General features: G+C 41.6%; 1 protein-coding gene across 3 annotated transcripts in view; it reads left to right on the top strand.

Annotated features, from left to right (window-relative positions):
* Nucleotides 1–26,027, top strand: part of acot7 (acyl-CoA thioesterase 7) — an 80,047-nt gene that overhangs the window by 4,281 nt on the left and 49,739 nt on the right. For all 3 annotated transcript variants that reach the window (XM_015967537.3, XM_054745788.2, XM_070544699.1), the window contains exons 2-6: nucleotides 342–459; nucleotides 3,261–3,417; nucleotides 16,555–16,646; nucleotides 17,756–17,870; nucleotides 21,438–21,524. In XM_015967537.3, coding sequence (XP_015823023.1) covers nucleotides 342–459; nucleotides 3,261–3,417; nucleotides 16,555–16,646; nucleotides 17,756–17,870; nucleotides 21,438–21,524 — 569 coding nt within the window. The remainder of the gene's footprint in view (nucleotides 1–341; nucleotides 460–3,260; nucleotides 3,418–16,554; nucleotides 16,647–17,755; nucleotides 17,871–21,437; nucleotides 21,525–26,027) is intronic.

The raw sequence follows: 26,027 nt of genomic DNA, 5'->3' as shown, positions 1-26,027 counted from the left end.
GTCTGAATGCACCGCCTAGAGGTGAAAAAATGTATTATGCCATAAGCCCCACCCCCTTCAAACAAACTTATGGATGACTTGTCCATAAGAAATGTTGCAAACTTTGCACACTCTGTGATTGTATGTAAGCGAGTATCTAACGCTATTGGCTAATGCAGAGCGACGCCTAATTAAAATTACTCTAGCCTCTGTGGGACGGGGGACTTTGCAAAAAAATAAGAAACTTTTACGGATTTCTAAAAAAATCGTACATAATTCCTGAAGTGACCGAAAATTCTGTGTAGCTGCTTTAATATAAAGTTAGGCAGAAACACGCCAACATTTTTCTCTTTCTGATCCAGGGTGATGAGACCGGACGATGCGAATATTATGGGCAACGTTCACGGTGGCATCATCCTCAAGATGATTGAGGAAGCTGGAGCCATCGTTGGCACGCGGCACTGCAACACACTCAATGGAGTAAGTGTCATATCTTGCGTCATCTGTCACATGGTGAACTTTATTTTACTGTTGCTTTTATCGTCTCATCTGCTGTGGCATTTTTTTCATATTCTGGATGTTGTCTGTGAAGGTTCTCAGTCATCCAGGTCATTGTAGTCTAAGAAGCTTTGAAAGAAAAGCGTCTGGACTTCTTTGAGTTGCTTGAAGACGTTTCACCTCTCATCCAAGAGGCTTCTTCAGTTCTAAGGTCAAACGTTGGAGAGTCCCAGATTCAAACCCAGTGAGAGTTTCCACCCGAAGAGGGAACAAAAGACCCCCTGATGATCTTCTACACATGACTACACATGAGCCAAGGTGTAAGGGTGGGTGTGGGTCCTATTCAGCCAGAGTTTCGGGTGAGATCATTGTGAAACCTGGCCCCACCCTATCATGTGAATTCCTGAGGTCAGATGGCCCATGATATGCGTGGGCGTTGAGGCATCTGGGAAGGGATCTCAAAACTGAATTGTAGATGGCAGACAGTTGGTGTCGTAAATCACCGCCTCTGTTCAAAAATGGTTGCTCACAGTGGACATAAATGGCTTCCTTTACTCCTGTTTCAAACCATCTGTCCTCTCTGTCCAAAATGCGAACATTGGCATCCTCGAAAGAGTGACCTTTGTCCTTTCGATGCAAATGAACTGCTGAGTCCTGTCCCGTGGAGGTGGCTCTTCTATGTTGTGCCATGCGCTTATGAAGTGGCTGTTTGGTTTCTCCAATGTAGAGGTCTGGGCATTCCTCGCTGCACTGTACAGCATACACCACATTGTTCAGTTTGTGTTTAGGAGTTTTGTCTTTCGGGTGAACCAGTTTCTGTCTGAGTGTGTTGCTGGGTCTGAAGTACACTGGTATGTTGTGTTTGGAGAAGACCCTCCTGAGTTTCTCTGATACACCGGCTACATAGGGGATTACAAGGTTGTGGCGTCTGTCTTTCTTATCCTCCCTCGCTGGTGTCTGGTCTTCTTTCCTGTGCATTTTTGCTGACTTTATAAACGCCCAATTAGGATAGCCACATGTTTTAAGTGATTCCTTTATATGTGTGTGTTCCTTCTTTTTCCCTTCCGGCTTAGAGGGAACATGTTCTGCCCGGTGGTGTAGGGTCTTGATTACTCAAAGTTTGTGTTTCAGAGGGTGATGTGAGTCGAAGAGGAGGTACTGGTCCGTGTGTGTGGGCTTCTGGTACACTTCAATGGTGAGGTTGCCATTCTCTTCAAAGTGCACAGAGCAGTCCAGGAAAGGCAAGCAGTTGTCCTTTATGTTTTCCCTGGTGAACTTGATGTTTTTGTCCACGGCGTTGATGTACGTAGTGAAGGATTCCACTTCTTCTGTTTTGATTTTGACCCAGGTGTCATCCACATATCTGCACCAGTGGCTGGGTGCTCTCCCTTTAAAAGAGCCAAGAGCCTTTCTTTCCACTTCCTCCATGTAAAGGTTGGCTACAATAGGTGACACGGGGGAGCCCATGGCGCAGCCATGTTTTTGTCTGTAGAAACCTTCGTTGTATTTGAAATTTGTAGTGGTGAGGCAGAGGTCTAACAGTGTGCAAATCTGATCGGGTGTGAAGTTGGTCCTTGTCTCCAAGGTGCTGTCTTCTTGTAGTCGTTTTCTGACAGTCTCCACTGCCTCCGTAGTGGGTTTGCAAGTGAAGAGGGAGACTACGTCAAAGGACACCATGGTTTCATCTTGATCCACTTGGAGTAATCAAGACCCTACACCACCGGGCAGAACATGTTCCCTCTAACCCTTACGGGAAAAAGAAGGAACACACACATATAAAGAATCACTTAAAACATGTGGCTATCCTAATTGGGCGTTTATAAAGTCAGCAAAGATGCACAGAAAAGAAGACCAGACACCAGCGAGGGAGGATAAGAAAGACAGACGCAACAACCTTGTCATCCCCTATGTAGCCGGTGTATCAGAGAAACTCAGGAGGGTCTAATCCAAACACAACATACCAGTGTACTTCAGACCCAGCAACACACTCAGACTGAAACTGGTTCACCCGAAAGACAAAACTCCTAAACACAAACTGAACAATGTGGTGTATGCTGTACAGTGCAGCGAGGAATGCCCAGACCTCTACATCGGAGAAACCAAACAGCCACTTCACAAGCGCATGGCACAACATAGAAGAGCCACCTCCACAGGACAGGACTCAGCAATTCATTTGCATCTAAAGGACAAAGTGTCCTTTAGTGTCCTCTTTCGAGGATGCCAATGTTCGCATTTTGGACAGAGAGGACAGATGGTTTGAAACAGGAGTAAAGGAAGCCATTTATGTCCACTGTGAGCAACATCTTTGAACAGAGGCGGTGGTTTACGACACCAACTGTCTGCCATCTATAATTCAGTTTTGAGATCCCTTCACAGATGCCTCAATGCCCACGCATATCCTGGGCCATCTGACCTCAGGAATTCACATGATAGGGTGGGGCCAGGCTTCACAATGAGCTCACCCGAAACTCTGGCTGAATAGGACCCACACCCACCCTCACACCTTGGCTCAAGTGTTTATGTAGATCATCAGGGGGCCTTTTGTTCCCTTTTCGGGGGGAAACTCCCACTGGGTTTGAATCTGGGACTCTCCACCATTTGACCTTAGAACTGAAGAATCCTCTTGGATGAGAGGTGAAACGTCTTCAAGCAACTCAAAGAAGTCCAGACGCTTTTCTTTCAAAGCTCCTTAGACTATTCTGGATGTTTTAATGTCAGAGTACACAGGATATCATCAATGTCTTCTATCTACATCTTTTCCTCTGTAATCTTTCCCCCTGCAGGAACGGTGTTGGGTAGCGCTGGTGCGGGTGGAGAAGACTGAGTTTTTGGTCCCCGTGTTCATCGGTGAGGTGGTCCACGTCTCAGCTGAGATCACCTTCACGTCCAAACACTCACTGGAGGTCCAGGTCAAAGTCATGGCCGAGAACATCCTCAAAGGTGTGACTGTCTGACATTGTACGCTGACACAAAGAACAGCCGAACTTGAGTGATGTTCAAGAATCCTCACAAATGATGTGAAAAAAGTACAAAAACATTTTAAATGAAGATGCGTCAGAATTCAAACACAGGAAGACAAAGATAGATTTAGACCTTGTAATAGATGCCCGCCGTGTGCAGAAAGCTCTACAGCAAACATGTACAAAGTGTGGCACAGGGGCCCTTTATGACCTTCTGAGTGATTTTATGTGGCCCCAAAAGCATTTCTATTTTTCCAGCAGACTGCTGCTGTAGATCCACTTTTAACGTGTTTATGTTCAGATTTTTTCTAATACAAGACTCATTTTAGAGTGGTACAAATAAAAAATAGCAAAGCAATTATTTAGTCATTTTTTCTAAAGGTATGAAACAATGAAAAACATTTTTTTTATGATTCCTGATTATAATCAGTCACTCTGAGTTTTCTATGTCGGCTGAACGTGAAAATGGTCTACTACACCTATCTCAATTAGCTTCTGAGAGAAAATAGACGGTGAAATTCTAGGATTTGAGAGCCAGACAGATCTACGTCGAGCGGTCGCTTGGCCTCTCCCATCTTGGCTCGTGATGGGGAAAGCTGTTGTTTTAGTGTCCAGGAAACAGCAGTGAATGTCTCAGCTAGCAGAAGCTAACCCGTAGCACCATTAGCAACTTCACCACATGGCAGAACTCCTCCAGGCTTGTGTTATTTGTGGAGATGAAACATCCATGTCGCATATGTTTAATTATTGATAAATTATCAAAATGAGCTCACACAGTTACCTAAAACCCTAAAAATGTGGTTTATTGTAGTATGAAACACACAGAATGATTAAATTAAAATACAGAAAAGGCTCTTTGATAAATCTCCACCTTAACATGCTCTAGATCTGCTTTACTGTTCAGAGGAAGTTTGATGCCATCTCTGTTGGGTTTGTGTCATTAGGTCGTTTGTTTTTTGCAGGACTGAAACACAAATGCATCAATGAAGTTCTATCTAAACCAGTCAAAATCAATCACCCAGTATAATTCAATCACACTGACATTGGTTCATTTGTCTTCTGATTGAAAAGGTTCAAGTCAATACGTTTTCATCTAAAAACTTTTTATTGACAAATTTTTAATTTTCCTGAATCACAATAAAATTTGACTTCATTCTGCAGCAAAAATGACGAACATGGTTCAATCATTCTATTCAATATGTGGGAAGTTTCCTGTTTGGTCACCAGGGGGCGCCATGCTATAACTCACGAGACTTTAATTTGCAGAAATCTGCTTTGAGTTGTTGAGTTGTATGCTTCAGATGGCTAAGTTTTGCATATTCATTATATGATGCACAAAATAAAGAAAACACACCTGTATGTAAGCAGGCTTACACACACATGATTGTAGTTCTGAGTCTGTTGAGTAAACCTGCAGGAATGAACCTTTTTCACTGACAGAGCATCATCTGCTAACCTTTAAATGTCAGATGCACAAACCAACAAAACATTCCTTTTCACTAACCTGACTGTATCAGCTAGAAGTCACATTAAAGGGGTGGTATGTCTACTTTTACACAAGCATAAGCATATTTATCATATAACTATCATATCCAATATATTGGATCTGAGTGAGTTTAGGAAGTGAGAAGTTTGATCTAAAACTTGCAACTATTGTTGGTTTTTGAACTTATCTTCTAAAGAACTTAGTTCTCAGAGACAATCTTTTACTAACTTTACAAGATTAAGAAACAAAAAACAGGTTGAGAGAGGCTCTGGATAGAAGAAGTGGAGCAGACAGACTTGTTAAAGGACAATAAGATATTAAAGGGGAGCAGGAGAAGAAAAGAGTCCATGTATAAATGGAATGATAAACGAGAAAAAAGAAGTTATGAAAAACAAAAGAAGTTTCCCTTAGATGGTTGTTGCCCCTAGCAACAGGCGTGTACTGGTTGGTTAGTTGGCTCGTTGCTACACTGAAAACAGGTTGATGGAGGTGGGAGGCAGCTATGAGGTGACAGGTGGAGGACATTCATACATGCAGGCATCTGTGAGGACAGCCCTCTGTGGCTTTTGTCAGGAAGGACCCCAGAAGAGGAGGAAAAAAGTTCATTCAAGAATTTGGTTGCACTCCAACACTTGTGCAACCTTCCTATAATGGATATAAAGAAGTACAGTAAAGTAACCTAGATGTTCTACTTTTTGTTGTATTTTGCAGGTAAAACCCCCAAATTACTTTCCCAGTCATTTTTACCCACAATCCTTTTCGCAGTGCAATATTTATCACATGCATCACAGTGTCTCGCACCGTTGCCAACAACCTTGAACTGCCAAGGAAGGCATGAGATTGGAATTTGGATAGTTTAGATAAAAGTGGAAATATTTTTTAATATTTTTTAATCCAATATTATTTTTGCAAAGAACTTTTAGATCTTTAACTTTTTTCTTCTCCAAACAAACAAACAAACAAACAAACAAAATAAATATCAGGGTTTTTCCTGGCTCAATTTGAGGCAGAGGTGGTGCCATCCTGACCATGCGCCAGCACATGCATACTGTGCATTCAACTGCCTCACTTTTTAAAGGCAAAATATTATAAAAGGCTCAATAATATGCATTAGATTAGTCTTTAGTTCCCTTTTTCCCATCTGATATTTATAGTTAAAAATATTTTTAAATTTTTTACCTACATTTCAGTATCATTTTAGGTTTGTATTAATAACACTCATCTTAGTCAAAATAACGCGTAAATATATTCAGTAAAAAATTGGCAACAATCCAGGTCAAATTATGTTCAAAGATAGAAGCGTTTTTGAATTATATACTACAATGGCTTGCCGTACATCCTGCGCCAGCAGTAATGTGACTCATATCTGCAGCGGTTCTGATCCGTAGTGCTGCAGGATGCAGAATAAACAGGATGGTGGGGACTTTTTATCTGCTTGTAGAAATTAGTCTTTCTTAGTTTTACTATCATCATATTTTTTTTTGTGTGCGCCACTTGATCGTGAGACTGCTACCCGTTAGCTTTAGCATTAGCCAGTCTGCGTGTAGCTGCACTTTTGATCCCAAACTTTGGACCGGTTCTACCTTTGTGCCTTTGCTGGTTCCTTTATTTTCCTCCACTTCATCCAGATGACCACACTCTGCGCCAATAAAAAGCATTTTTCTTACATGTAACTTACTTTTGTTCAATAAAGTTCTGGGGAAAATAGTACTTCAAAGTTGTTGCACCAGTGCTACGTTTAAAAATGGACAGAAACGCACAGACAGTTTTTTTCGTCGCACTGTATCGCCCTGCTCTGAATATGAAAGAGCCTGGGGGAAAATCAAGAAGTCAATAGCACCAACCATAGATATGTAACTAGCGAGAAAAGCAATTTTTGATCTTTGTCTGCAGCAGTTTTAGTGCTTTTCGGTGCACCGCTGCTGATACAGCGCCCGTGTAGTGGCGCAACGCTGCAACTGCAGTTAAAATTAAAGCTGCAAGCAGCGTCGTTTGGCCCTCGCAGCGAAGCTGCTCGCCCTCCGTCCGTACACCCTCCACTCCATCCCAACACTCTCCCAACCCGTCGCCCTGCAACTGGTGGCACATGAGCGCCAATGCGCGCCAGACACCCCAGCGTGCATTTAACTGCGATCACTGTCAGCTGTCACCTCAATCTGACTCAACCTTTCCTCCTAGCCTGCCAACAGTCCCCACTAAAAGTGTTTTACATTAGCAAAATATTCCAGCTTCGAAAGAAACTTTGTAATGTAATTGGAACAAAATGGCCAACTTCCTGTGGGATATGGAGCATGGCTCTATGAGACTTCTTTGTAGGCCCAGGCACACTACATAAGTGTGCAAAATTTCACAATCCTCAGTCAAAGCATGACTTGGGGCTGAGAGTTTTAATGGCCGTAGGGGCGCTATTTCGGAAAAAGGCCACGCCCACCAGCTTATGACATCTATTTATATTGGGGGTCAGACTAGGATCACTCACCAGAAATCTTTTGGTGATATCATGAGAACTGAGGCAATGAGAAGCAAACGTATTTCCATGGCGTGATCACGAATTTTGCCATGCTTCCAGGGCCCTGCGCTTTTTTGAAACCTGCCAGTACTAGAAACCAAGTGACCCTAACTTTTGTATTGCTATTTGGCAGAGATTGCTGTTGAATAGATGAAAGGAGTCCAATAGGGAGCTCTGAAAGTATAAGCATGGTGTGGTGACAGGCCAATGTTTGAGGCTCAGCCACGCCCACACCGCTAGACTTTTGGAAAATCCATAGGTTCAGTTTTTCCTGCTTGGTCATAAGAGTTTTAAGCAGAAGTATGAAGGTGATGGGAGCAAAGGGCGCTTGGGGATTGGCGTACCTTTTGAAGTGTGCCAAAAACACAAAAATGGCGTACTTGGACCAAAATGGTCGACTTCCTGTGGGATAAGGAGCATGGCTCCAAGAGAGTTTTTTGTAGGTCCTAAGACATTAAATATGTTTTCCAAAGTTTCACAATCCTCAGTAAAAGCTTGACCTGGGGCTGACATTTTTATTGGACCTAGGGGGCGCTAGTGAAGAAGCTAAGCCACGCCTACCAGATTTTCAGGGTAATATTTATTGAGGTTTGGATTTGTATCAATCACCTGAATTGTTGGACCGATGGCATCAGAATTGAGGAAATGAGAGGCAAACGTATGTCAAAATTCGCCATGCCCCCAAAGCCTTGCCCTTTTTTGAAACCTGCCAGTACTGGACACCATGTGAGCCCAACATGTCTACTGCTATTTGCCAGAGATTCATGCTGATTAGGTTAAAAGAGTCAATTTGGGAGCATTGACAGTAAAGCATGGTGTGGTGACAGGTCAAAGTTTGAGGCCTAGCCACACCCACACGTTAGACTTTTGGGAAATCCGTAAGTTCAGTTTTTCCCGCTTGGTCTTAAGAGTTTTCAGCAGAAGTATGAAGGTGATGGGGGCAAAGGGCACTTGGGGATTGATGTACCTTTGAAGTGTACAAAAAACACAAAATGGCGTACTTGGACCAAAATGGCAAACTTCCTGTGGGATATTGAGCATGGCTTCAAGAGAGCTTTTTGTACGTCCTGAGACACTACATAAGTGTACAAAATTTCCTAATCCTCAGTCAAAGCATGGCTTGGGGCTGGCACTTTTAAGGGTGCTAGGGGGCGCCATTTCTAAAAATTGGCCACGCCTACCGACTTTTGATTTCAAGTTTTATTGTGGATCATACTAGGATCACTCTTCCGAAATTTCATGGCAATAGCTTTAGAAATGACTAAATGAGAGGCAATCGTATGGCCATGGCATTACGCCTGACTTCGTACGCCATCACAGCCGCGCTGTCTTTTGAAAGCTCCCGTAAAGTGAGGCCCAGCGACCCCAACTTATCTTCAATTATCTGCTACAAGTTTGTGGTGATTATACAAAATGGTGAATTTTGGGAGATTTCACAGTAAAATTTGACCGTTTTAGTCCTGAGGGAGCGGGACTTGTGTGACATCATCAATCGACCATTCATTTTTCTTTGAGGTGAATGTCCACAAAATTTTATTTTTTAAATAAAAAATAAAATAAATTTTTCATTTATGAAATTATAGCCATTTAAATTTTTTTGGTGAGTGCTCGAAATTCTAGGCCTGACCCCGCCCCTTCAGTATTTACGAAAAATCAATTTTATTTTCTCATTTCAATCGTCCATCCCTTCTGTTCGATCGCACACTATTTTTGAGACGATTGTGCGAAAAATGACCAACCAAATACGGACCCTACAAACGACCAAAATGAGGTCAAAATCGCTACTTCAGTCCAAAATGGCCGACTTCCTGTTTGATGTTGATCATGGGTGCGAGAGACTTTTCTGTGCGTATTGTTGAGTTCTACAAGTGTACCAAATTTCATCACTCTACTATAAAAAAAAGGTCAAAGCGGAGGGGTATTTTTAATTTTCAAGGGGGTGCTGTCGAGCTACTTTTTTAGCAACCTTCACATCGCCATTGAAATATGCAAATTTCACGCACTTTCTATATTGGGCCAGAATTTGGTGAGTTTTTGGATATGATAAGACCCCCCAAAAAGCCATTCAAAGACGCGTAAGAAAAAATAAACAGAGCAGATACAATAGGCCTTTGCAGCTTCGCTGCTCGGGCCTAATAACATTCATATAGCTGGGGGCAGAGTGAAATCAGGCTAGGCCGGCACAAAATTAGCTGGAGGCGGCCACCACGCAAATTTGAATGCAGGAAAAACCTTGATCATATTTAAGATGTTCTTTTTTTTAATCGCTTTAGTAGTGACCCGAGGAAGTATGTGAACGAGTATAAACAACACGACGGGAATCTAAATGTATTATTAAATCATTTAAATAATAAACAGATAGTTCATTTCCTCCTTTAACTGTTCTGACATTAAAACGAGAACAAGAGGAGGAGCTGCAGATTGGTGGTAAATGAGGTCATATCTGCAGTATAGGAGCTGGGTTGTGTGATGCATGAATGTAGATTTGTGCCTGTGCATTAGAGCTGACACATCAATTTAAACCCACTTATGTGTGTTTTATGGATGCATTTTTGTGCAAATCTTAGTGAAATCTGCCTGTTTTTAAATGTGTAAAATGGGATATTTTTTTCCCTCCCTCAAGGATTCATTAGTTGCAAACATGTTTTGCACGATGCGTGCATGCTTTCTATATGCATTGCGTCTTTTCATCAGCGTTCGTCTCCTTAAAAGTTCCTGCGGGGCCGAGGGGGAAGAGAAGATAACGGGAGCAGACATTATTTGCTTCTGTCATGTCGGCTTAGCGTCAGGCCTCACACACTGTGGCCCAGTCAGATACGGATGCCAGGCGAGTGTACCTGCACACATGCTCCGACAAAACGCATGCACGTTCCCGACAAATTGATGCTCACACACACACGGCCATGTGCGGGTGTGTTGGGAGGAACAGGGTGCACGGGGAGCCTGATATGCTGACACATTAGGCACAGAAAAAGTCGCATGCCTTCACATCCTCACACCCACACACATGCACTTATAGCAGACACGTCCCTTCTTAGTAAATGAAGCTGCCCGCTGTGGCAGAAGCTGCACATTTTTATGTATTAATGTCCACATTTCTTTTGTTCGCTGAAGAAAACTATTCATTTCTCAGAAAGGAAACACAAAACTCAGACTACTACTGTAAATGTGCATCTTCTTATGTATGATTGTGTACATCAGAGGGTGTACTTTTGTGCAGCCATGCATGTTTCTGTAGCTTTGTGCCTGGTGAGCATGACTTGTAAATGGCACTCTTGGTGCTTTGTATTTAGACATTTTCGTTTGTGTTTTGTGTTTGCCTGTGTGCGTGCGAGTGTGTTTTTTGTGAGTGTGTGCACTGGGGGAGAAGGCAAAGAATACAGGTTCCACAGTCAGTCAGGCAGCATCTCGTCAGGCAGGCCCCAGTCACAGACGCCTGGGGTAAGGCTGCCTACTGTGGGCATGAGCCGTGATGATTGTCCCCGCTAGGGGTTTGCACATGCGCTTTAACACACATGCATGCTAACACACACATGCGCACTCACAGTCAGACCTACACTAGACATACAAGAATGTCCTAAAATATGCAAGACAGAGCCACACAGTAATTATTTAAGAGTGCAAATATGTATATGTTAAGCATAATTACCTATTCTCAATGATCTACAAAACATTTTGATGAAAAATCAGGTCATTTTCATGAATGCCAATATATTTTCCTCAATTTTACATTCAAACATGCATTTGCAGCAATGTAAGGAGTTTAAATCTCTTAAACGCACGCACGCATGCATGCACACACACACACACACACACACACTCTCTAATGACAAAGCTCGGAGTGATGCATTGTGGGTTTAAGCTTAATACATTGTAAGCATGGCAGTTCTCATCATAATCCTAATAGCTGACACTCCTATGCATGAGAATGCTACGTGAACACACACACACACACACACACACACACACACACACACACACACACACACACACACACACACACACACACACACACACACACACACACACACACACACACACCAAATGTATGGTTTAATGCTTTTTTAGCCTCAGTAGCTTCAATAAAATTAATCAGAAATTCCACTAAAACATTAATTATATGAAACATTAGTGGCATTTTGGTCAAAATACCATTTTGCATACAAGACCTGATCTTTCTTGATGCCTCTTTTCATTGCTGCTGGTTTAAAGTGCCAGACTCCACCACCTTGTGCTCTTCTCTCATCTTTTTCAATTTTTATATTCATTTATGATCCACCAGTGACCTTTCGCAGATGAATATATGCTTTACAGCACAGTAATAGTCATGCATTCCTGATAATATCCGCTATATATGATTAGTTTAGCTCCAATCAACATTGACTGCATAAAGAGGTATTATTATTACTTCTTAAGTTAAAACTACAGGAACTGCTGCAGAGTAATGGTTGGTGAAGTAAAATAAAATGTGTTTATAAGAAATTGTTCTGGAGTTTGTGAGCTCTGGAGCAGCTTTTTGTTTCACAGCTGGTGTAAATTGTGCGTAAAGTGCTGGGAAAATATCCACTTTGAGTGTTCTAAAAGCATTTAATGTACACAGACGTGTGTAAACACAGTAGTGGAAAATCACTCAGAAAAGCTCAGCCATAAAGCTGTTTCTGTGATTAATCTGTTCCTATCAGGCCGTAACATCTCACAGAGGGAGCGTAGTGGCGTCAGAAGTAGAATAGAACTTTGGCACGACTCAGTGGAAAATCTGTGGTTTTGATCACAGGGACCAGAGGGCCACGGATGATCTTCAGTGTGATGTTTCCAAACCTGGAACAAGCTGTTCAGGAAGTAGAAAGTTTTTATTTTCTTGCTTTAAGGGCTAATAAGTAAAGAGGATGGAGTTATTCAGTCAAAGATGATAATTAATCAAGTGACACTGCAAAAATACACAAAGAAGAGAGCAATGAGAACTATTCTGATTCTCAGAGAGCAAAAAAAGTGCTTTTTTGAAAAATGCAATAGTGGCATGATGATGTGGTTTCTGATGCCTTAAACCTTGATTAAAAAGGATTGAATGAATCAATTCAGGCTGGAGGCCCCCCACCGTTCAGATAACCCCCGTCTGTAGAGTCTGTGGCTCCGGGTTCTGTTTGCTTGGTTTCTGCTGGATTCCGTGTTGTTTTAGAACAGCGTGGGATCTTGTGAACTCTGTTTTACTTTGCTCTTGAAACTGTTCATGGGTTTAATCCCTTTATCTGTGATGTTTTCTTGTTACCCTCGGCTCAAGCCTAAATTAGACTTTTCCGTCAGCTCCAGGAGGGAGAGACACACACACTCATTGACAGAGACAATTTGCTTTCGGACTTCTCCATCAGCTGGGGAGTGTTGCAAAACAATTCCCCACCAGGACAACCGAGGGCGTAGCTCTATTCTGAGGTACCCTGCCACCATTACAGTCACGTATCCGGTCCACGATAGTGTATATACTAATGTGTTTACATTATTTTAATGCATTTCAGAGACTTTTTAATACGGACAAGTTTGTCCCTCATTCCCCTCCGCCTCTTCATGCGATCGGGACCTCTGAACCCACGTTTCTCCTCATTTTGCTGCATATCAGTCACGGGTGAATAAACATTCACGATCAATCACAAGCTTGCATTCTCCTTCTCTTTCAATTGATAGTTAAATAGACGGAGGCATGTCTCCGTCTTTCTCTGCGAAGCCATTGGAGCGCTCTTGCATCGTTGCATAATGGCGTTGCATGTTTCCATCACGACGCAGACAGAGAAGTATAAATTAGGCTTTAATCTCACCGCTTGTTCTTTTGTTTACTCATCTGCTGACACTCACATATTCACCTGACCCAATAGTAATAAAAAACAGCCCTTTTGAGTTATTAAAGGTTACATATCATTAAAAAAATCAACTTTTTGAGCTTTTTACCATGTGATATTGTCACTTCCTCATGAGAATTACTCCAAAACCATTTTTTGGCTGCATTCATGCATTTTCCTGCCTCAGCTGAAATCTTTTTCAAATTTTTTCAAAGCCTGCAGACAGGACAAAGTTGCTCAAGTGCGTCGTCAGGCACGGCTCTGGAACCCGCCTCCCCTGGAAGTAGGTCACTAACACTCACTTTCTCCGAGTTGCCAGAATGGAGCGATTGATTTCTTTCTGCAGATGAGATTGTGACCTAAAATCAAAGTAAATCAACTAAGATGCTGCATGTAAATCACAAAATTCAAAGATCTTTAAAAATATTTTGCAGAAAATAATCAATAAAACTAAAATCTAAGAAAATAAAATCTGCTTCAGCTTGCTGAATAAATTACTGTCGACAACGGGAGTCAAACTCGCGTCAGGACATGGCAGAACAAGATGCACGGTAGACACTTAAGCTGCTAGACTACCATAGCCAATACAACAGTTGACTTGCCTAAGACTGAGGTGCGTTGTCGAAGCAAACGTGGGCGGAGCTTCACTAAACCAGACCACTTCATTTCCAAGCTGACTAAAATAACTCAAAAGTGACGTCTCAATAGTGCCATTCGTAATATTTTATCATCTATTGTACCTATCTTTGCTATCCAAGGTTTAAAATAGCATGTGCTGGCTCCTTTAACCTATTTTCTTTGAGTTAATTTGAAAACGTCCTGAGGTTAAAGAGAAGTTGGTAACAAGAAGAACAGCAGCTTATCATGCAAATGTTGTAGGAAATGAAGGTAGAAATAAAATCCACGTTTTCCCAGGCGTTTTTGCATGAACTCTAATTAGTAAGAATGTCATTTTGAAAGTCAGAGCAGCAAAGAATCATGGGAAACACCAACCTCAGCTCTTCTTGAGTTGAAGATCGTGTGATTTTCATGCTAAACAAAATATTAAAGAAAATGTTCAAACTAATGTTTCTTACTGAATTAGACCAATCTACATCTACATTGTTGTTTCTCGTAAAAACATCTTTGTATAAATCTGTTCACATATCTATCAATAAATAAAAGATCCTGGTCTGATTTTTGCAACAATAAGCTACATTTGCATTTGACTTCTACTTTGCCCACTCACCACAGCAAAAATTCAGCCAATCAAAAGCTCTGATTTATCCTCCTACATCTAGTAGATTATCCTCCACCGGCCTGTTGATGAGGATACGGCTTACAAACCTCTAAGATTTAGCCCTCATAAGACGTTATTTTAATTCCTGAAAGGGAAAAACTCCTGATTTCTAATAAAATGTCACTAATAGAAGAATGGGCTGTTTTATAGATATTATTTACCTTCTCGTTGCTTCTCATCTGCATCATGGCCTCTGCTCCTCGTCCCATTTAAATTCCTTATTCCAAACCTACAAGATTGATCTAAATCTAACAAAGCTCCAGTGTTTGTTGGGCACTGTGACCCAGTGGAAAATCATTCGAGTGAGCAGATTTGTGGGAGTTGTGTACATGTGGCCAAATTCTTTTCGGTAAATAATTCATTATTCCTAAATAAGAGAGCCAACTATTGTCTTTTGTGAGTGAATTTGTTTTTCTTTGGTCGGATCAAATCCAAAGTGTGAAATCACCCGGTTTGTTGGTAATGACACATTTTCCAGCAAACCTTTTGGAACCGTAACCTGTAGAAGTTTCAGAATTTGAAAGTGAGTTTGTTTTCTTTGATTTGGTAACAGGATCGGAGAAATGTGTGCTTCTTTAGTTGGACATCCATTGAGGGATGAAAGGATGCAGTCAGAGCTGTGTCATGGTCGAACATCAACATTGTCTTCATGCACCACAGAGGGATTTCTAATTCAAAGCCAGGCCGCTGGCTCTGCTCTGGCCAGAAAAGGTCATCAGTCACACCGAGGACGGTTCTTATCAGGCTGGTTCGTTCTGGCGCGCCGGACTCAATTGTTTTCTACTTTTTCTTCCCACTCCTCCCTCCATCCAAGCACGATTCCTTTTAAACTTCCAGCAGGAGCTAATAATAGACTAGTCACCCTGGATTGGATCGAGCCAGGGATATGTAAATATACCTCCCTTACTCCCGTGGGCACCTTCCTGGTTGCTGAAAAGGGTGGGAACCAATGAGAGGAGGAGAAGAAGAGAATAGCGATTGCCATGGCAACGAGGCCCAGCTGCTTGCACAGTTTTAACTCCTGTGTAAAAATGCTAATTTACTTTTCTTCTCTGCTCTAACCTTCTGCACTCCCTGCAGTCTTCACACAGTGTGTTAAGTTTAATGTTTTTGGTTTATAAATTCATCACCAGTTTGATTTAGACACTTCCCCAAGTTCCCTTTATGAGAGACCTTTATGCACGGTTATAAAAAACTAATAAAGCAAGGAATAACTCATTTTGAGGAAGTATTTTATTTTGAAATTGAAGTCTACACGCCACTGAGATGAATCTACTTATCCAGAAGTTAAAGCGTTCAGTTGGTAAAGACGACAGTTTCCATTCAGCCTGCTGCCTCTGTGTGCCATTTATATGCTCTCCTCCCCTGTGTGCCATAACAGCACCACCTCAAAATAGCCCCCTCTCTTTCTGTTAGCAAATTAAGTGACAAAGTGTGGGAAGATCAGATATCACTATGACAACCTCTGCCTGACTGCCATGAGTTTTGCCTTCAGAACTTTCTGCAGAAATGCAGATCTAGAACCACTGCATCCAAACACAGGGACCTTTAGTCTAATACAAATATTAGCAAAGAAAGTTGTTGCTGTGACATTTATTTCACTCAGCATAAAAACGCTGAAAATTGAGGATTTATGGATTATGCAAAACCCTGCACTTAGCATGTTTAGTAAATGTTAGTTTATGTTCTGAATAGACAGGAAAAATTGACTTTCAGCAAAGTCCTCATTTATTTTCTGTGCCTTTGTTTGCAACAAAAACACTAATCTTCAGGCAGCAACAAAAGAACATTTCGAAACGGGTTTGGCTTCTTTTATTAGGGTGTTAATAAACGTGGCTGTTTTGACAACAGACATTTCAAAATCACATCCATTGTTTCCTCAGCTGAAAAACATGTCAGAATATCGTGTCTGTCATACAAAACTTTGAGTCATCTGTTAGAAAGATAAACAAAGTTAAGGGGGACTTTATTTTCATATTGGGGAAGTGTTTTAACCTTTCTGTTTGTGACTGCAGGCACAAAAAAGCTGGCCAACAAGGCGGCGCTGTGGTACGTCCCCTGTTCTCTGGAGAACGCTGACAAGATCCTGGAGGTGCCGCCCATCAAGGTAAGTGAAGAGTTCAGGTATTTGCTTTTCAGCCTCTCTCCTGTCCCGTTGTTGTTTCCATCAGTATTAAAGCCACACTGATTATGTTTTCCTCTTCTCCCTTCTACTGGTTTAAAGTGGAATTTCAATTGTTGTAAAAAAAAAATCCTGCTGCAGCCAGCGCTAACAACGAGCTAATGCTAAAACAAGCTAATGCTAACTCTAGTTAACTGATAATAAATAAGCCACAAACAAAAAAGGTTAACACTGTTGGACCCAAAAAATATTATTAACAATTCTAGAAGCAACAAAGCCAGGTCACTATCAGTCCATGATTTGGTAGCCTCCCTTAGTACCCTCAAACGAGAGTGGATGTTCACTCTGGTTTTCGCTCTTTGCTTCACCTCCAAACACATCACAATAATCACTAAGTTTTACCTCCAAGGTCTGCTGTGAAAGTGTTCTTCTTGCACTTTCTGTTGGCAATTGACAAACAGAAAAATATAAATGCTAGCCTTCATGTTAGCTACCGGCACAGTAGCAATATGAAACCGACTCAGTGGCCTAGTAAAACCGACTCAGTGGCCTAGTGGTAGAGTGTCCGCCCTGAGATCGGGAGATCAGGGGTTCGACTCCTGGTCGGGTCATACCAAAGACTTTGAAAAAAATGGGACCCAATGCCTCCCTGCTTGACACTCAGCATTAAGGGGTTGGATTGGGGGGTTAAACCACCAAATAGTTCCTGAGCGCGGCTTGTCTGCAGCTCACTGCTCCCCCAGGGGATGGGTCAAATGCGGAGAATAAATTTCACCACACACCTGTGTGTGTGTGTGTGACGACTAAATGGGACTTTGAAGTTTCTGGCTCAAGGACCACTGGAACCAGTTTAAAAAGCAATAACTTAAAGTGTTTAACACTCTTTAGTGTTGCATTCTTTTTTTTGTTTGTTCATCCAATATTACAAAAAAATCACGGACAAAACAATGCACAAGGAAGGCCCTCTGATTGTTGCATAACAATTGCATTCATTAGTGCGAATTAGTACTAAATCTTTGTAATTTAGCACTTTTGAATTTTTTTTACTCAAACTGATTTTAAACTTACAGAAACTTACTATATTTTGACTACAGTATGCTAGCGCTGAGCAAGAGGAAATGGGCAGGAAGCGTTATGAAGCACAGAAAATTGTTCGATGGGAGACCAAAGCAAGGATTGAAGAAGTGCTTCCACCTCCTCTGAACCCAGGTATGAAACAGCATAACCTCTGCTGCCGAGTTTCACGTCATGTCTAATGTGTAAGATTATAGGATGGAAGATGCAGAGCAGACAATTGTTTTTGTGCTTTGCTACTTTGTCAATATCACTTTATTGTTGTGGAGAAGATTTACAAAGCAGGAAGTTTACGAACAGTTAATACTTCTTTTTATTATTGCTAAATAAAAGGATCAAAGAATCAGTTGCTGAAATGAGAAAAGACCTTTTAACATGCTACAACCAGAAAGACATTCAGCGTTTTAAAACTTTTGTTGATGTGTAACAGTTCAAATAATTACATTTTATCCAATTTTTCTGTTGCTTTGGTTGAACCAAAGAGGATGCACCAAAATGGAAATACATGAGCTGACATCAAAGGTTTTGTTGGTGTTTATAGCAGAAATTCAGCTTTCGGCTAAGGATGGTGTAACGTCCAGCAATGGTCAGTTTAGGTACTGTTTGACCATTCAACATCTGGTCAAAAAGGAGACACGAGACTGCACGTAATCCCTTTAAACCAGCATGCCTTCCTCTCACCAGCTGGAGGTCAGAGCCTGCAGCTCTGACAGAGATAATGAAATCATAACAATAACATTCTCTCCTTCCAAGGTCCCGTACAGAGAAACTCTTTTATGTAGACTCCTCGCTTCAAAGAAGAAAGAAGATTTTTAAAATGAATAATGAACTTCTGAAATTTACAAGAGATAATCATTAAATAAACATTTGTTTATTGCTACTTATAATAATTATAAAACAATGAAATGTTTCATTAATCTGTGCTCAATGATTGTTTAGCATGTTTACTTGACAAGGTCATAACATTTGCACTCACACAAGCAAAGTGAGGTGAAAGCTAAGTCCATGACACATAGTTGGCCTTTTGCCCAGATCAGAGCCTCCGGATCAAAGAAGGTGTGTGTCTCTTGGTAACATCTGAACTTGTCAACTTTTGGTTGGCTACCCATTCATAACATCATAACATTAAAACTAGATCACTCTGGTAGTTCTTCAGTTCTAGAGAAAGCTCCAGACTGGCCATCTGTAGCAAAATCTCTTTAACCATCAAAGATTTTGACACGTCATCATAACCTTTAAAACCTTTTCCGCACCTGCAAAGCTGATACAACAAGATAGTTCCTGCAGAACAAGCTGATATTGTTCAGACTGCTTAAGAGTCCCAGACGCTCGGTTCCTTCTGTCTGTCGTGACCCGAGACATCTCTGGACTGAAAGGATCGGTACCACGGTACCAGGGTACAGCCCTCCGGTGCCAGCGGTCATCTGACCTCTCTTAAGCCCCCTTCAGACAGGCCTTGAAAAACGGAAATGTTCCGGAATCTGTCCGTAAGACCTTTCTGTCTGAATACAAACATCCGGATAACGTGTTCCGGAATTTATCCGGACGAAGCCCCTAGTAACAGGTCCGGACTTGTTACGGACAGGGTGGCTGCTTCAGACTGGTGAGGTAAAGTTCCGGACAAGAGGGAGGGGGAGGAGGAGGGGACCGGGGGATGCCATGCGCACCTAAATAGCTCGCTGTTGTAGCATGCGGCGAACCACGAACCACGGCAGCTCGCCTCCTACGGTACCGTCTAGACGCGCGACTGAGCGCTTCACACCGCTTCAGTGATTCCTTTAACCATTGAGCTTCATCATCCAGGTCTCTTATGCGTCTTCGTGTGCGCAGAATTATGCTTAAGCGCCTCGTGATTTTTATCTTGAGAGGCACTATAGAAATGATGTTTTCTTCTTCTTCTTCTTCTTAACATGAGTCTGATTCTCTCTCCCCCCACCACCCCCTCGCCGCCGTCAGACATCTGGAACTTTTCCCTGCTGTGTGAACGCAGCCGAAAGGACAAGTTCCGGTACAAAGTGGTGTGTCTGAAAACACAGTTCCAGTTAAAAACCGGATTGAATTGTCCACAAATGTTCCAGAATGTCAGTCTGAAAAGGGCTTTACTTTCGAATCCACCAAGAGGGTCTCTGAATATGGGTAATGTAGACACACAGATAGCGTCTGATGTGGGTTTTGATAAGAGTCAACCTCGTAGCTTAGAGCAAACCAAATTATTTTACGTCCAGAACTCTGCTCTCCGAGATACCGAAGTTCTGACTACATTATATTCATACATAGGAACCTTTTAGTTCCATCCACTCACAGTAAATAATAGTTTAACCAATTTGTCAAGTTTTAATTGTTTGTTAAATAAATTCTTAGTTTTATAAACCTGACTGTTTCTTGAATCAAAACGAAGTGTGTACAATCCCCTAATGAATCCTAGAATCTTCTGATTAAACATAATAAAGACCAGGCAAGGTGATATTCTATATTTAGATAGTGTATCACAGCTTATTGATCACAAGTTGAGTTAATAATATATTAAGCTCTTGAAGCACCCAGTTTACCTAACCCAACAATGGTCAATATCAGGGCCGTTTCAAGGCATTTGGGGGCCCACGGCAAAATAGACTTCAAGCCCCCCCCCCATCCTGAAACAACAGCACAGACACACTGTTGAAGTTCGCCCAAACTTTATATAAATAAATAACTTTTGGGAAAGTGCAGATATACTGTACACATAGGTATGTTGTGTGATGCAGCACACTTGAATATTTTACATTTGAACATTTTCATTAGAACATTTGCAACCGTCTTACCACAAGCCCATTAAAACGTGAAGATTTAAAGGGGCAGCTCTCTGAGATTACACAGTTTGTCTTTGCATTAATGTCATTGTCTGAAGGCCTCCAGCCAGCTCGGGGCAATTGGAAATTGTCATGCCTGGTCATGTTGCAACAGGCCTGGTCATTATACATGTTTTGTTTATTTTTTTTACATTGGGAGCCTAAGTCTCCTCCCCTTCTGGCCAGCTCATGGGTCCCCGGAAAAACGAAAAAATTAATGCAAGTCAACGGAGCTAAAAACGCTTTTTTCTAATCCGCTTTGCCCTAGACTCTGGATCACACATATGTTGTACTTCAATTCAAATGAAAACTAATGACGGGTGTTTCAACCACACCAGTCACGTACTTTGAGGTTTATCAGCTTGTAAAAGTTCGTAATTATCATGACTACAAGTCAGACATCGACACGTTGCATGTATGACGTCACCACAGAATTTCCTCTCCCCTAGCATAGCTGCTACTTACCACATGGCTATATTTACGGTGGTTCTTTCCTTCTGAAGGAAGGATTTCAAGTTTGCTAAACTTACAACCATTTTCCCTGTTTTTCTCCGTGTCTGGTTCGATGACGTCCCTTTCGTGAAGCGCATTTGTAGTCCTGGACTTATTTTCTCACAAAACCTAAAATAATGTTTCCCCCCAGTCGAAAATAAGTGCTTTCTTGGTATCAAAATGAGTCTTTAAAATTCACAGACATCGTGTGAAATCCAGGGCACATAACAAGCGGGATTAGAAAATAGCATTTTTAGCCCCATTGACTTGCATTCATGTTTTCGTTCTTCCGGGCACCCATGGCCCGGAAATAGATGGACGTGACTTAGGCTTCCTATTGAGAATGAGTATTTTGACATTACTTTTGTTGTTTGAACTGTAGAACCGCACACAGTTGGCTTCAGCCAGTCCAGTCTGATTCATCTGTTGGGGCCGTCAGACTGCACAATCAGTGACTACGTTTACGGAGGTAAGTTCAGGTTTGAACCAGTTTTCTTTGACCTTCTAAAGGACGGAGAATCTTTATTCAACACATGTCCTGTAAATAGCTACGTTTTCCACCCAAACCCACCTGGCTGACCTTCATGTCTCTGATGTTCATCCATAAAACCATCCATGTTGCTAAAATCAAGTTTGGATAACATCCAATCTCATGTGTAAAAAGCTGAGTGCTGATGCAAACCAAGTGAAATTTAAGCAGGCTGCTGAGCTTGCTCAGGTGTTTGTCAGCTCAAGCAGGGATCATTGAATTGGGAAAATTTGTATTTTTATTTAAGCAAAAGCAAACTTACAGATTAATGGTGACAATGCTTTAAATAGAAAAAAGTAATTGATGTTTGCACTTGAAATGTTTATTAAAAGTCAGGAGGTGTTGGAAATGTGTCAGTTATCTGCAAAACTCTTCCTGCAGATTATGTCTTTGCGTGTGTGTGTGTGTGTGTGTGTGTGTGTGTCTAAATGTTTTCCTGAGAAAGGCACCTGCTCAGAATCTGAATATTAGAGCTGTTTTCATTTTTCATTTTATGTGTAGAGCTAAATGTGCACTTCGTCCGACATTAACGGATGCTGCAAAAGCATTTTATAGATACAGAACAATGAAGGCGATTGAGCAAAGGGATGATAAACCAAACAGAGGTGGGAAATTAATTATAATTTCAAACTAACTAACTAACTAACTAAAGGAATTCATTTATTGGTATGTTATTGTGCTGTATCTGTATTTCCTTTGTTGATAATCAACAATGTTTTAGATAAAGAGAAAACATTCCTTGAGAGGCTTTATTGGTTGTATGATGTTCCTCTACGTGAATGGCAAAGTATAAATAATTTTTATTCATCTTGTTTGAATATAAACACGTGATGTTGCAGAGCAGCTGAGTGACTACTTGACCTGTGTATGAAAACACTCTACTGTTAAGTGTAAAGGAAAAAAAGCTAATCACAACATAGAATTAACAAGAAGCCTTCTTTAATCTGTTTTAAAAATTATATTTGTGTTAACATTTTAGGGATTTTACTCCCTGTTTTAACCTCACGGCGAGCCTAGAAGCAGTTTCCCATCTGGGCCATCACAAACCGGGCTGGGTGGCGTTGGTCTGACTCCCGCACCGGTAGGGTGTTTTCACACGCACTTCAGGAACTGGGAATTCTCGGAGCACGTGGGTGGGGCAAAGGACGCATAGAAAAGTGTGGTGTCTCCCCTTAAACAAGGCGGCCATGAGCGTGTGTGTGTGCGCGCTCCCCACAGCAGTGAGAAAGCGAGAGAGCTGCTGCAGCATCAGAGGTGATGTGCGCGTCTCAGCATCTAGAATGTTAATGAATCGCGCATGCGAGGCTGCCCCCAACGGTAGGTGTGTATTTGAGCTGGCCAATGAGATGGCAGTGGGTGTGTTGGCCCGGACCAACCCTGGTTTTCCCCATGATTAATACTCCTCCTGTCATCCTGGAAGAAAGATTCGAAGCACACACACTTCTCCGTGTCTGGTTCGATGACGACAATATGGTGAAGCACTAGTAGTCCTACACATCACACAAAACCTAAAATAACTTTTGCCGCAGTTTGAAAATAAGTGCTTTCTTGGCATCAAAATGTGTATTTAAAATTCACGAATATCATTTATGAAATCCATGGCATATATCAAACGGGATTAGAAAATAGATTTATAGTCTCATTAACTTGCACTAATTTTTTTAATTCCAAGGGACCCGTGGTCCGGAAGTAGATTGGCGTGACTTAAGGCGGATTTATATTTCTCTGTCAGCTTGAGTGTGCAGCCACACACATGCATTTTCCCTTTGGACTTCTCCGTCGTAGTTCCCCACCAGGACAACAGGGGGCGTAACACTTCTCTAGGGTATCCTGCCACCAACGTATCTTGTCCACGATAGTGTATTTATTATTGCATTTATATTGTTTTTACGCATTTTAGAGACCTTTAAGATGAATTTTTTTCCCACATTCTCCGACTCCTCAATGTGTTGAGCACCTATAAATCCATATCTCCTGCCATTTTCATCCACGTAAAAAATGATTCCCAAAAAGTTGGGCATGTTTCTGTCAGCCTCTGTGAGCCTCTGTGAGCCTATCGTAGAGCCCTTGCACCAATGCATAATGGTGTTGTGTGTCTCCGTACCCATTCAGACGGAGTAGTACAAATTAGGCTTTCGGCTCCTTATACCAGGTCTCATTAATAGCCCCCTGTATTCTTAGTACCAGTATTTCAGTAATAACATTTACTTGAGTTTTGTTTGTTTTTATTTTTATTTATATGTTGGTCATGTCATTCATTGCAATTGCCATTCTTTAATTAGCATTTGTAAACTATTGATTTTTAGAATCCCCTCATCAATCTGTAGCATCCTCCCTAATGCGATTTCTTCTTCCTCAGTAAGTGAGGCAGCATCAGAGGTAACTGTAGAACCTCATCTGTGTTTGAACTGTTTTGATCCAGTTGAGCTTTCGGAGTTATCAAAAATATTAGCTTCATCTAAACCTTCAACTTGCATTTTAGATCCAATCCCAACCAAATTATTTAAAGATGCATTTCCTTTGGTTACTTCCCCCATTCTAGATATAATCAATCTATCCTTAGTAAATGGATATGTACCACAGGATTTTAATTTTGCTGTAGCCCCATGAGATGTCTAAGCTGCAGCTGTTACACTCCTGCTTAGACTCTATCAAAACCTGGATGGCTGGGAGCTTTCTTCAGCTGAATGAAGATAAGACTGAGATCCTCATCTGTGCCCCAGACAAGCTGGTTCCCAAAGTCAGAGACTCTCTTGGTCAACTTGCTTCTCACACCAAACCTTCTGTCAGGACTCTTGGTGTGACCTTTGACCCAGCTCTCACCCTGGATTCTCATGTCAGTTCTCTTGTTCGCTCCTCCTTCCATCTCAGGAACATTGCTAAGCTGAGTCCCATTCTGTCCCGCTCTGAACTTGAGACTGTTCTCCACACCTTCATCTCCTCACGCTTAGACTACTGTAACTCTATTTTCACGTGTCTGAGCAAAACCTCCCTGAACCGTCTACAGGTGGTTCAGAATGCCTGTGCTCGGCTTCTGACCAAGTCCTCCAAACACACCCACATCACCCCGCTTCTCCTCCAGCTTCACTGGCTGCCAGTCAACTTCAGAGTTCATTTCAAGATCCTGGTTCTGGTCTATAGGGCCTTACATGGACAAGCACCTTCTTACATTGGTGATCTTCAGTCCCTACACCCCCAGCAGGTCCCTGAGGTCCAGTGATCAAAGCCTACTGGTTGTGCAGCACCAGGCTAAAGACCAAAGGTGACAGATCATTTGCTGCTGTGGCCCCCAGACTCTGGAACTCTCTCCCCCTGAGCCTGAGATCAGTGGACTCAGCGGTCTCCTTTAAAAAGCAGCTGAAGACTCACTTGTTCAAGCTGGCTTTTGTATGACCTTCTTCAACCCCTCGCTCTTTATTCTGCTCTCCCCACCTATTCCACCTTCCTCAGGATCCACAGATTTCCCTCTTTCCTGTTCACTCTCTCTTTCTTAACATTTTTTAATCCCAATGGTCTATTTTTGCTCACTTTAAATATATTTTTAAATGTTTTCTAAATGCTTTTTATATTTTTACATTTTTTGTTTTTGTGAAGCGCCTCGTGACTTTTATCTTGAGAGGTGCTATAGAAATTATATTTTCTTCTTCTTCTGTAATCAAACCTTTACTTAAGAAGCCTTGTGTGTGTGTGTGTGTGTGTGTGTGTGTGTGTGGGGGGGGGGGGGGTGCTTATACTGAGCCAGGATCCTCTGGAGGTTTCTTCCTGTTAAAAGGGAGTTTTCCTCTCCACTGTCGCTGTATGCTTGCTTATTATGAGGATTGCTGTAAAGCAGGGGTGGGCAATTATTTTTTCCATGGGGCCACATGAGAAATAGAAAATATTGTGGAGGGCCAGGCCAAAAGGCTGAAGTCAATTATGCATAATATTAATGGTATTTCTTTATAAAAAGCAGTAAAGTCCATCGTTTCTTCAAGCTGGTAAGAGTAGACTATATGTTATAAATGAGCAAAAAGGAAAAAGTGAGGTTGGCTTACAAAAATGTGATTTATTCAAATTTCCCAAGGCAATGGTAAACAAAGTGTGCACATTTGGTTTTTGTTAAACATTTGTGACTTATATTAGTTAACAGTTTCAGTCACATTCACTCCAAAACACATTTTGAGTTTCAAATATTGTTGGAAAGAGGTTCTTAGCATTCTACAGACACACAGTATTGTCTGTAAAATAAAATCACTGAACTGTGATCTTGAGAAAGAGGTTTAAAAAAAAGTGTCCCAGTTCACTGCTAGTTGCCTATATTTGTGGTCCAAACACCTTATTTTGTGTTTTTAAGCAATTTTTTTCTTATTCAGTGAGAGAAATCTAGTCTCTGCTGGGCTTTAACGAGTGCATCAAAGTCAGGTTGAATGTCTGAGGTGGAGAAGCGAAGCACAGCTGACAAAT

Source organism: Nothobranchius furzeri, chromosome 15, assembly GCF_043380555.1.
Source record: "Nothobranchius furzeri strain GRZ-AD chromosome 15, NfurGRZ-RIMD1, whole genome shotgun sequence".
Classification (NCBI taxonomy): Eukaryota; Metazoa; Chordata; class Actinopteri; order Cyprinodontiformes; family Nothobranchiidae; genus Nothobranchius; species Nothobranchius furzeri.
Note: the sequence above shows the minus strand (reverse complement) of the source record. Positions and strands in the feature narration are given on the sequence as shown.